The sequence below is a fragment of the Silene latifolia genome, chromosome 1 (assembly GCF_048544455.1).
Source record: "Silene latifolia isolate original U9 population chromosome 1, ASM4854445v1, whole genome shotgun sequence".
Taxonomy (NCBI): domain Eukaryota; kingdom Viridiplantae; phylum Streptophyta; class Magnoliopsida; order Caryophyllales; family Caryophyllaceae; genus Silene; species Silene latifolia.
The window spans coordinates 110717073-110729976 of record NC_133526.1 but is presented as its reverse complement, the minus strand read 5'-3'; the positions used below and the strand labels follow the sequence as shown (position 1 = coordinate 110729976).

Sequence of the window (12904 nt, the reverse complement as noted above, 5' to 3'; positions counted from 1 at the left end):
ATATAATAAGTTATATTTAATTAATGTATATGATGTTAGCTTGGACGAATTAATAAGTTAATTCGTAATTAAATGTAATCGGTTATATTTAATCAACAAGATTAATGTATCATAGTGGTAATAGTTAGGGTACTCAAACCAAGAGGTTATGGGTTCGATCCTCACTAGATGACAATTTATAAATAACACATTTTTATACATTAAGGAAACATCTAAAAAATAAGAGGATTTTAATCCTCCTATTTTTGTTTTTTCGGCCCAAAACCGAATGGAAGAAAAAAAAAAACCTTCTTATTTTTTTTTCTGCTCTTGTTTTCGGTTATATTAAGGTAGATAGGGAGATCATTTGCTCTCTCTCTATTTAACCTAATTCTAACCTAGCCTCCATCTCATCAAAAGAAAAACACAAAACCTAAAATTAATCAGTTAATTTGTGGATCGATTCTAGCAAAATCAAAGGGCATTTCTCATATCGTCTTGGATGCAACTGATAGGAGAATATCATTGAAATATTGTTCATAGGCAATAAAAGCTAGGACCGAAGGTTATTTCTTAATCCTTTACGTTTTTTTTATGCAATTTACTTTTATGACTCGTAATCATCACTTTATAATTCGTTATAATCCTTAAATTTAAAGGGATGCATACAGATAAATCCCACAAGTGGTATCAGAGCCAAGACCACGAATTTCAATTTTGATGATTCTCATAAAATTGTTTGTATACAATAATTAGGGTTTCCGAGAAAAAATAATCGGCTGAAAATTTTTTTTTGAGCCGTGAAGATTTTTTTTACAGCTGATTGTTGCGTTTTTTTGTTGTTGTTTTATTTCCATTTGATTTTCATATTGTTGTTTTAATCAGTTAAGATAGTAATTATGATAATTTGTAGATGTTTCGATTTTATAAATCGAGATGTAAATGGAAATCGTTTTTTGTCGGATTGATGAATTGTTTTTGCTGTTTTTGGCATATAACTTAATTTAACAAAAGTTCAAATCAATTATGATAATCGGTTATATCATGATTTAGATATTCTTTTAACATGTTAAATTTGAATAATCTAGTTTGAATATGTATATAAATTATAAGTTGTATATGTCAATCTTGTTAATAGCAACTTTAAACAAATGTTCGTTTTTTCCGATCGATGAGTGCGGCTATTTTTCAAAAGAAAATTTTGTTTTTTTGTTTAGTTTTTTTTCCAGCCGCAAGAAAAGAAACAAAAAATAAGGGCTGTTTTTTTAGCCGAGACACAAAAAAATAGGGTTCCTATTTTTGTTTCGGTTTTTCAGCCGTGAAAAGATAAAAAAAAAAAAAAAAAATCGTTTCTGTTACTGTTCACGACTGGGCAGAATAAAAAAAATTCTGTTTTTTGTTTTTGTTTTGCCGAGACAATTAAAAAAAAAAAGATTTTTAATTTTGTTTTGTTTTGGCAAATTAATTATTGTGAAGCGGTTCATAATTCTTAGATACCTAATTATTTTAAAGCAGTTTAAAATATTGATGGATTAAATTCATATTACAAGTTTAATATGAATTAAGATTGAAATTATTGTGATTAATTGAGGAATTGTCACTTAATTTGATAATTTAAATAGGTGGTTTGGATAAAATTAATCAACATAATTAAAGAATTATGTCTTGCATATTTACTTTTTTTTAGTTGGTGCTTTTATTTTGTTGAATGAATCGTTGAATGAATTTATTTACGTATTTTTGCAATCGGTTGTAATTTGTAATACTTAGTGTGGCCTTAGTTAATTATGTTTTCGTAATGAAGGAAACATAATTTTTATGTAATTATGAGATCTCGAATCTCCTTTATTTTTCTTTAGTTTTTGGGTTTTGGAATTAGAATGTAATAAATTGGTTTAGTATGTAAATTTATTTATTGTAATTTTCAAAGAAGACTAAAGATGGAGATTGGAGCTCACTCCCGCTACATGGATCAAGATGGAACATCGAGACAAGCTTCTCGGGTCCAAGGATGGATTCCAAATTTGTATTTAATGTTCATTTTGATAGGATAGGCCACACTAGGACTTTTTTATTGTTTTTACGTCTTTCATTCCTATTGCTTTTCATTCACATGATAGTTTATGCATCATTTTCCGCCTAAAACCAAACCACCTACTACTAAAATGCATGAAAATTGACACATATAGGTTGTATGTTAGTTTTCATAGACATACAAATGTCACATGTTTTTAAGCCATCACCTTAGTTTATTCATTCACGCATGCTAGATATTAGTTCACTTAAAATGAATTAAAATAAAGTTGATGGGATCTTCCTCTAAAACGTAAATTGAGATTAGTCTTTATAAGGGCAAACAACTATGAATCCCTTCTTCATCGGTAGGCATAATATGACCCCTTCTACGTTGGGTAAGTAGTTTGTGTTGACTTAGTTTATCTCAACATTATAGTCCGAAGAGTTTCTCGTGATTATGATGGACTAAAGATAGAATTTACAAAAATTTATCGACCAAGAATTTTAACAGTAGAATTAGCCAAAAGGTTGGCTTATCAATTTACAGATAATTGAGTCTTGGGATCATTTATATAATTCTTTAGGAAGGTCAATTGTATAAATGTTTTGAGTCTTCGCGTTATGACACTAGTTCATTAGACTTAAATTAAAATCGATGCACATGCTTATTATTTATTCTTCTTTTCGCAGTGTAGAACACGTTTATATTATTGTTACAACAAATGGCTGGAAATAACGAAATCCCAATGCCTAGTGCCACACTTGGACGCGAGTCCTGGCTGAAAGTTTTTATGGACAACATGAATCAAGACACGGATCAAGAATGATGGGTCTAACTTTGCGGATCGGGAGGCAAAGCACTACGGAATGTCGCCATTCGACGGTAAGCTCAAGTACTTAACTGAGCCAATACCGGTAAACCCAGGCCCCAATGCGGGAGTTAACGAGTCACTTGCTTATAGTGATTTCGTTATGAAAGCGGGTGCGATAAAGAACGTACTCATCTTTGCAATGGAAACCAATTTGCAGAGACACTTCATTGCCCAAGGTGCGAACAAGATTTTCACCACGCTCACTAACGAGTTCTCAAAAGCACCGAGGATCGTTACTTATGAGCATACCTGTCGCTTCTTTGATGCGAAACTCCAAAAGGGCCAACCGGTTAGCCCACACATTCTTAACATGATTGAGAATGTCGAGAAGTTGGAGGCACTTGATTGCAAAATCAGTGAGAGCATTGTCATTGACCGAATGCTTCATTCTCTTCACGATGGTTTTGCCCTTTTCAGGGCGAACTACTACATGAATGACTTGAAAAAGAGTCCTCATGAGCTACACTCCCTTCTCGTACAGACCGAGAAGGATATGAAATTGAGTGGGAGCATGAAGCAGGATGTTCTCATGATTTCCAACAAGGGTAAAGGTAAGGGCAAAGCTCCAGGCGACCTAACTGTAGGTAAACCAAAATTCAAGAAGCCAGGAAACGGTAAGAGTGGGCCCGGTGAGACTAGTGGCTCACAGGGCAAGGCAAAGATCAAGGGCGGTGACATTGAGTGCCACCATTGTCACAAGACTAGACATTGGAGGAGGAACTGTCCCGTCTACCGTGACGACATCAAAGCAGGCCGTGTCGTTCCTGTTGGTATGTCATCTTATATTCATATGATTGAGATTAACCATGAAAGTTTCGGAACTTGGGTACTTGATACTGGTTGTGGTTCTCATCTGTGTAATCATTTGCAGGGCCTAAGAAACATCACACCTCTCGGAAAGGGTGATGTGGACGTGCGAGTCGGGAATGGAGCCAGAGTTGCTGCTGTCTCGAAGGGAACATATGTAATCAAACTCCCTAGTGGTTTTGAGTTATTTTTAAATAACTGTTACTATGTACCCAGTTTGTCTAAGAACATTATTTCAGTTTTCGTACTTGATAAAGACGGATTTTCATTTTTAATAAAGGATAATAGCTGTATTTTCTCTTTCAATGAAATGATTTATGGCAAAGCAGTTTCCATGAATGGAATTTACATCTTAGACCAAACCACGGAAGTATTACACGTGAATAATAAGAAAATAAAGGTTGGTGACAAAGATCAAACCTATCTATGACATTGTCGAATGGGACACATAAATGAAAAACGCGTGAAGAAACTCGTCGATAATGGGACTATTCCCGCATTCGATTTTTCTACATATGGCACGTGTGAATCATGTCTCATTGGCAAAATGACTCTAACTTCTTTCAAAGGTGTTGGAATGCGCGCTAGTGACCTATTAGGACTCATACATAATGATGTTTGTGGACCTATGTCAATTACCGCTAGAGATGGCTATATATATTTTATCACTTTCACGGACGATTTGAGTAGATACGGATATGTCTACGTAATGAAGCATAAAAGTGAGTCCTTTGAGAAATTCAAGGAATACCAGAACAGGGTTGAAAACCAACTGGGTAGAAAGGTTAAAGCACTCCGTTCAGATCGGGGTGGCGAATATCTTTCAAATGAGTTTGATCAATACCTTAAAGACTGTGCAATCGTTTTGCAGTTAACTCCACCTGGAACACCTCAATTAAATGGTGTGTCCGAACGGAGAAATCGAACCTTACTTGATATGGTTCGATCCATGATGAGTCACACGGTAGTGCCTGATTCATTATGAGGTTTTGCTCTTTTTGTTGCTCTTCTTATACTTAACCGAAGTCCGACTAAAGCTGTCGACAAGACTCCATATGAAATGTGGAAGGGAACGGTACCTAACTTGTCCTTTATTCGGGTTTGGGGCTGCGAGGCTTATGTCAAGTGGATACACGAGGATAAGGTCGGCCCGCGATCGGTCAAGATATACTTTATAGGTTATCCAAAAGGAACATTTGGTCATTACTTCTACTTGCCTACCGAACATCGAGTTTTTGTTGCGGCTAGTGCGACATTCTTAGAGAAAGAATTTCTCGAGAACAAGACGAGTAATAGAACCTTCGAGCTGTCGGAAATTCCAGAACCAACAACCGAGGAACGGATGGAGGAAGTTGTTCCTCCAACTGATGATACGGTTAATATTCCTGAGGAACCTAGGAGGTCGGGTAGAGTCTCTCATCCTCCGGACAGATACATTGGTATGGTCGAGGAGAATGATGTTTTACTCCTAGAGAGTAATGAACCCGCTACCTATAAAGGTGCTATGGCCTGTTCCGACTCAAAGCTATGACTCGAAGCCATGCAATCCGAGATGGACTCTATGTATGAGAATAACGTATGGGATCTAGTTGATTTACCTAATAAGGTAAAACCTCTACAGTGCAAATGGCTTTACAAAATAAAGCGTTCTGTAGACGTGCAACCAGATACCTATAAGGCACGACTAGTGGCAAAAGGTTTCACTCAAGTGCACGGATTGCATTATGATGAGATTTTTGCACCTGTAGTCATGCTACGTTCCATTCGGATAATCTTAGTGATTGCCGCTTTTCATGATTATGAAATTTGGCAAATGCATGTGAAAACCGCCTTCTTAAACGGTTATTTGGAGGAAGAGTTGTACATGGTGCAACCCGAAGGTTTCATAGATCCTGAACATCCTAAGAAAGTATGCAAGCTTAAGCGCTCCATTTATGGACTTAAGCAAGCTTCTTGGAGTTGGAATCGTCGTTTCGACTAGGTGATAAAAGAGTATGGTTTCACTCGATCGGTCGAGGAACCATGTTTATATATTAAGTCGAGCTGGAGCAAGATTGTATTCTTGATATTGTATGTCGATGACATACTCTTGATTGGGAATGACATTCCTCTCCTATCTTCGGTTAAAGAATGGTTGAAGAACCATTTCCAGATGAAAGATATGGGTGAGGCACAACGCATTTTGGGAATCCATATCTACCGAGATAGATCACGACGGACGTTATCACTTAGTCAGGAGTCTTATTTGGATAAGATTCTTGAGAAGTTCAGCATGACCAACTCCAAGAAGGGGAACCTTCCAATGACGTCTGGGATGCAGTTGAGCAAGTCTCAGTCACCCACGACCCCTGAAGGGATTGAGCGCATGAGTCGTGTTCCTTATGCATCTGCAATAAGATCAATCATGTATGCCATGATATGCACACGTCCAGACGTGGCATATGCATTGAGTATGACGAGTCGGTACCAAAAGAATCCAGGTGAAACACACTGGATAGCTGTTAAAAATATCTTCAAGCACCTACGGAGGACTAAGGATAGGGTATTGACTTATGGAGGCGATACTAAGCTATGCGCAATTGGTTACGCAGATGCTAGCTTCCAAACGGATCGAGGTGATTCAAAATCTCAGCCCGGGTTCGTCTTCACTCTTAATGGTGCTGCGGTCAGCTGGAAGAGTTCCAAACAGAGTGTTGTAACAGATTCTACCACTAAATCCGAGTCCTATGCCGCTTTGGAAGCAGCTAAGGAAGCGATATGAATGCGTCAATTCTTACAAGGACTTACGATAGTTCCTAGTTCGAATGACCCGATCACCATCTATTGTGACAATAGAGGTGCCATCTTCCAGGCTAAGGATCCAAAGTCTAGCAACAAATCTAGACATGTACATCAGAAAGCTCACCTGATCCGTGATTACGTGGAGCAAGAAGAGATAGTGATTGACAAGATTGCGACGGATGATAACATCGCGGACCCTCTCACTAAACCGTTGAATTTTGATAAGCATGAAGGGCACGTTATTTCCATGGGAATTAAACGTGTTCCTGAGTTGTAGTAGTTGATTATGAATTTGATACATTATCTTTTTCATATACTATTTATAACTTCATCGTTTTATTATAATATTTTGTTTTTCATGTGGATTGTACTGACAACTTTGAATGTCACAAAGTGAATTGAATTACATTATATTTTGTTTTGGTCTGTAATCGCCTACAAGTGCTGATAACTCTGGCTATTATATTGTGCAGTCGATTGATGGTGGGTTCAACGAGCCATAAGTCAAACTGTTGACTGATCGATCACAAATGCGAGATTATAACGATACCTCGTAGGACAAATTTTTGTGACAACGTAATGCAGTCCTAAATGTTTAAAAACATTCGGTGCCAGGTCGTGGATATGACATCCATTGTGTTCCTAGAGTCGATTCTTTTGACTATCGACTGTCTCTTGAGATTAAGGCAGTTTTTGGGTGACTTTGGTTTCTTTCTCACGGTCTGCCGTAACTGGAGGCTAAGTAGATTTTTTCTGGGTCTTTTCATACTGTGCTTACATCGGCAGGATTCGAGTCGAGGAAAATATCCAACCTTTATCAGATATAATTATTTCTCAGGGCCACTCGAGGAGTTGTAACTGAAATGCATGGCCATGCTCGAATGATGACTCGTTTATCAGTTAAGTTACTCTCTAGTCGGGGAAACCACTCTTGATACAGATCGCTTGTAAAATACGACCTTTGTGAATACAGATTTTGCAAATTGTTTTACATTGAGTGGGAGAAATTTTAGGATATGAGAATCGGTTATCGCACATACACTTGTGAGGACAAGTGGGAGTTTGTTGGAGCTTGTGTCCTCCACAAATTAGTGTGATAAAATTTGTAAATCTCTTACAGGTTCACAAGGGTATACTTCGTATTTTATCAGTTGATTAACGATTACCTAATAACGGTTGGCTTGCTAGAAAGTTTGACGTTATTATCATACAGATGGCGGTGATCAACTGGTCCCTAAAGGTCACACCTATAGGATGTGTTTGAGAGATGTGGTTATGGAAATGTAATCACATTGATACCTTATATGACTAAACAGTTAGTCAATGTGTTGATGAGACAATTATTTAATGCCGATTAAATAATATTAGTTGAGACGAATTAACTGTCAATTCGTAAATTGAATATAATAAGTTATATTTAATTAATGTATATGATGTTAGCTTGGACGAATTAATATGTTAATTCGTAATTAAATGTAATCGGTTATATTTAATCAACAAGATGAATGTGTCATAGTGGTAATAGTAAGGGTACTCAAACCAAGAGGTTATGGGTTCGATCCTCACTAGATGACAATTTATAAATAACACATTTTTATACATTAAGGAAACATCTAAAAAATAAGAGGATTTTAATCCTCTTATTTTTGTTTTTTCGGCCCAAAACCGAATGGTAGAAAAAAAAACTTTCTTATTTTTTTTCTCCTCTTGTTTTCGGTTATATTAGGGTAGATAGGGAGATCATTTGCTCTCTCTCTTTAACCTAATTCTAACCTAGCCTCCATCTCATCAAAAGAAAAACACAAAACCTAAAATTAATCAGTTAATTTGTGGATCGATTCTAGCAAAATCAAAGGGCATTTCTCATATCGTCTTGGGTGCAACTGATAGGAGAATATCATTGCGATATTGTTCATAGGCCATAAAAGCTAGGACCGAAGGTTATTTCTTAATCCTTTACGTTTTTTTTATGCAATTTAGTTTTATGACTCGTAATCATCACTTTATAATTCGTTATAATCCTTAAATTTAAAGGGATGCATACATATAAATCCCACATGTAGGAGAATCCGATCACTCTTCCCTTACCTCTTCCGCCTTATATCTCCCTCATAAACAATCCACCGATTATAAAGAAAATCTAGACTCAAAGTTTTTGACGTTCTCTCTTCTCTCACTCCCCCGCCTTATCTCATCCCTCAAATGAAGACACGACACAACTCCAACTCCGACTCCTCATTCAAATCCACCCTTTCTTATCTCTCGAAAGCAGTAATGGTCACCCTTGCCTTATCCCAAGATAATAGCAAGGTGACCTCTCATCCCCCTATTACAATTCATATCTCCCATCATCACTTATAACACCCCCTTATCACTCCATGCAATGAAAATTATGCTACATGGTTGGCCAAACTCCCTTAAACATCAACAACACAAGTAGCCAAGTTAAAAATCCACCAATTTGGGACAAATTTTCGTGACTCAAAAGAAATTAAATCCTAGACCTAGCCTCCTTCCAAGACCCTCCTTATCACTCCCTTCTTATCCCTCCATTTTTTTTTAATCCCTCATTTTGCCTAAGCTGCCCTTTAGGGTTTTCACCTTAGCTTTTCCTTGCCCCTCATGGTGGCTCGCGTCTCGTTTCTTTATTTTACCCGGAACGCCCTTTCGGGTTTTCGTTCCGTCCTCGGCCACCTTCCCATTCTTGCCTTAGGTGCCCACCCTTGTGGGTTTTCACCTAGCCGGGAATTTTTTTTTAACATCAAAAACATGAATGTGCATATGTTACAAACATCTCACTCCTCCACACTTACATACCACATTGTCCTTAATGTGGAGGAGTGTCATCACCTTCTCAAGAGTAGTTCTTAGAGGGGCCCGAGCCTTCACCTTGCTCATATGCCCCTTGGTTTCTTCTTCTTCTTTCTCTTCTTTCTCTCTCTCTTTTAGCCCTCATGGTGGGTTGGTAGTGGGGTTCATGTTGGTGGAGGGTCATGCCAAATAGACCTTGAATGAGGCCAAAGGAATCCTCTTGGGCTTGAGCATCATGGTAGGAATCTTCAATATATTGGTGGTGCCTTTCCTTTTGCACCCCAAATTGTTGACTCACTTGCTCTCACCACTCGTTTTGAGCTCTCCACATGGCTTGATTGTCTTCCCAAAGCTTGGCTTGTTGTTGTTGCCAAGTGAAAGACTCTTCTAGCCTCTTTGCTATTCCTTCAAGTATCTTCATTTGGGCCAATTCGGCCTCATCCCCCAACCGTTTATGCTCTTCAAAAGCCCTTTGAAATTGTCCCAAACTCTCCAATCTAGGCCCATGTTGTTGTTGCCAAGAATGGGAGCTCTCAACCCTCCCAATAATTTCCGCCAAAGTCCCCCGGGTGTCCTCAAAATATTTAAATATTTGATGTTGCCAAGGTTCCATGGTGGGAGTGGTGGAACCTCCGGCTTCATGCATTGGAGTGTCTTGCACAAAAGGTGATTGCATACCCGGTTGTTGATGACTAAAACTTGCCATTCTTTCAATCTCCCTTTCTTCTTCTCTTCTTTCATCCTCCATCTCTTCTCTTTGTCTCTCCGCAACCATTTGAGCCATCCTCCTTTAAGATGGTGCTTTTCCTTGCTCTCTCTCAATGTCGGGATCCCGACGGCAATAGAAATGACGGGTCGTGGGTCCCCTAGGTAGGGGTGTAATGGGAGGTAATCGGAGATAAGACAACCCATTGTTTCCAAGCCAATGACCCGAAAGTGGTACCGTAGTAAGGATTCGAAACATATGGCACTCTTGAAGGGAAAATTCGTTGTAATAACAAATGCCCCTAGCTTCATTCGCCGCTTGGCTTTCGGGAATTTGACCGTGGAAATGATGGACAAAGAAGGTCACAAGTCCACCACAATGTATATTTCCACCCGCCGTTTTCAATTTGTGATGCAAGCATGCATCCATGAATAACTTAGCCCAATCCAGAATGCCTACTCCCTTGGCGAGCATGGTCCACAAATAAAGTTTTACCTTCTCACTCACCTTGGTTGGTTCTCCCACGGCCGTGAAAAGGGTGATAAGGAAACGGGCAAGTATGCGGAGTGGGGGATTGGTTAGGGCGGATATTTTGTCATCTTTGGTGGTGGAAGTTTGGTCGGTTAGTGCATCTCAAAAATCCAAGGTGGTTCTTTTGCTAGCCATGATGGGTTCGGGATTTTTGGTTATTTTTAATATCTCCCTCACTTGCGAAAGGGTGCACTCATACCATTTTTGATGGAGTCTAAACTTGTAGGACCGCTCACCACTCTCATCCATGTCAAGTTCGGTCAATGTGGTGAGGAACTCATAAGTGTATGACCGGTATGTGTTGTCCCAAGTGTCATTTTGGAGATAGGCCTCTAACCCTACCTTAGCAAGTAAAGGGAATGTGGAGTCATAGAGGCCAAGCTTTTTCAAAGTGGTGGGGCATAAAAATTTGGTTGTGACAACATTTTGTGGCTTAGGGGCGAAGAACTTGTTCCAAATTTTCAGTTGGGTGGCGGTCATGCCCTCATGCCCCATAAAAACTTCCTGAACATCTGAATCGGATGCTTCAACACGTCTTTTCTTAGATTTCCCTTTTCCAAACAACTTTGACATCTTGGGAGCCATTCTTACACTTCCTTGCAATATTAAAAGCAATGCAAATACCACTCAAAACAGTTTTTCACTCAATGAGGCAAATCAACAAACACTTGGTGTGCACACTTTGTAATTTCTGAAAAATTGGTGTTTGATGATTTCCTCTACCTCTCCCAGAAAAATTTGATCACCAACAACAAACTTAGAAACAAGAGATCGACAAAAATCATATAAAGATACTAAGTAAAGCAATTTTTGGATTAATACAAGAGCATAAAATTGAAAGTGGAGTTAGGTTGTTATACCTTCCCGATTTCCACAAAGAAATGCTCCTTGATCCTCTTAGTTGCCCCCAAACCCGTCTTGGACCCTTGAATTCAGACTTCAAGCTTGAATTAATGGATTTTCAAAAGCTAGGGTTCTTGAGGTTTTTGGGGAAAATTTGTCAAAAGTGTGTAGAGGGAGGTATTTGATGGTGGTAATCACAAAATGGAGTGATTTGTGACAAGGGGAAAAGATTGAAGGTGATGATTTGTGGGATTTGAAGGAAGTTTAGGGGAATTTGATATGAGTTTTGAAAAGGGTTTTGATGAAGGGAAGTAAAAGGGGATCCGGAATTATAAAGGGGATTAATTGTTCATGGTATTTTGAGCAAAAGAAATTGCACTATTCAGCTTAGTACGCAGGCTTTGTCATGCAACGCAGGCCTGCGTAGGACGGCGCATGCTGCGTCATATGACGCAGGCTGCGTTTGCGTCTGCCCGTGAGCTCAAACTTTGACTTTGTAGCTTTTCCTTCTTTTGCTAAAGGGAGTCTCCCCCACACTTAGATCATCCTTCACATCCAAATTGCCGAGTCGACCCTTTTCAACGCATTTTCCCATGCTCACTAGACCATCAAATCTCCACAAGAGTATTAGTAACTTCCATGTATTTTTGATGCAATTTAATGTTTAACAAGGATTTAAATGTACGGAATTTAAATGACATGAATGTAAATTCTATCTAGGAAAGCGGTAAATTCTACACTATAAAGAGAATATTTACAAACTTGTGCCGTATTTTTAATGTCGATGGCTCGACGTAGTCAATTGCTTGAGAATTAATCTTTGTAAATTGGATCTTCTAAAAGAAGATCCTCTTCACCTTGCAACGCCACTCCCTTGAAGTAATGCTTCAACCGTTGTCCATTGACCTTTATCACTTTTCCCGAGGTCGGGTTTTCCACCTCCACCGCTCCATGTGGAAAAACTTTCTTGACTTTGTAAGGTCCATACCATCTCGACCTTAGCTTGCCGGGAAAGTTCTTGAGACGACTTTGGAACACCAAAACATCTTGTCCCTCTTCAAAAATTCTCCTTGTCACCATTTTATCATGCCATGACCGAGCTTTCTCCTTGTAAATGCTAGCATTATCATCAGCATTTTGTCTAAGCTCTTCCAATTCTTGAATTTGAAGTTTTCGGTGCAATCCCGCCTCATCGACATTTTGGTTGAAAGCTTTGATCACCCAATAGGCTTTGTGTTCAACTTCTACGGGGAGGTGACATCCCTTCCCATAAATTAGCCTATATGGAGACATGTTGATTGGGGTCGTATAGGCCGTTCTATAAGCCCATAGAGCATCTTCAAGCCTCTTGCTCCAATCTTTTCGGTCGGTATTGACCGTTCTTTCCAAGATATGATTAATCTCCCGGTTATAGACTTCCGCTTGGCCGTTTGTTTGAGGGTGATAGGCCGTAGAAATCTTGTGGAGCACACCATATTTTTGAAGCAAAGTCGAGATCACCTTGTTGCAAAAATGAGTTCCCCTATCACTAACAATTGCCTTTGGGAATCCAAACCTT

The 12904-nt window shown here is 38.8% G+C and overlaps 1 protein-coding gene across 1 annotated transcript; it reads right to left on the bottom strand.

Annotated features, from left to right (window-relative positions):
- Positions 1-12159: 12159 nt before the first annotated feature.
- Positions 12160-12639, bottom strand: LOC141653030 (uncharacterized). The gene has a single exon (XM_074460668.1). The coding sequence runs from the start codon at positions 12637-12639 to the stop codon at positions 12160-12162; it is 480 nt and encodes a 159-aa protein (XP_074316769.1).
- Positions 12640-12904: the final 265 nt, after the last annotated feature.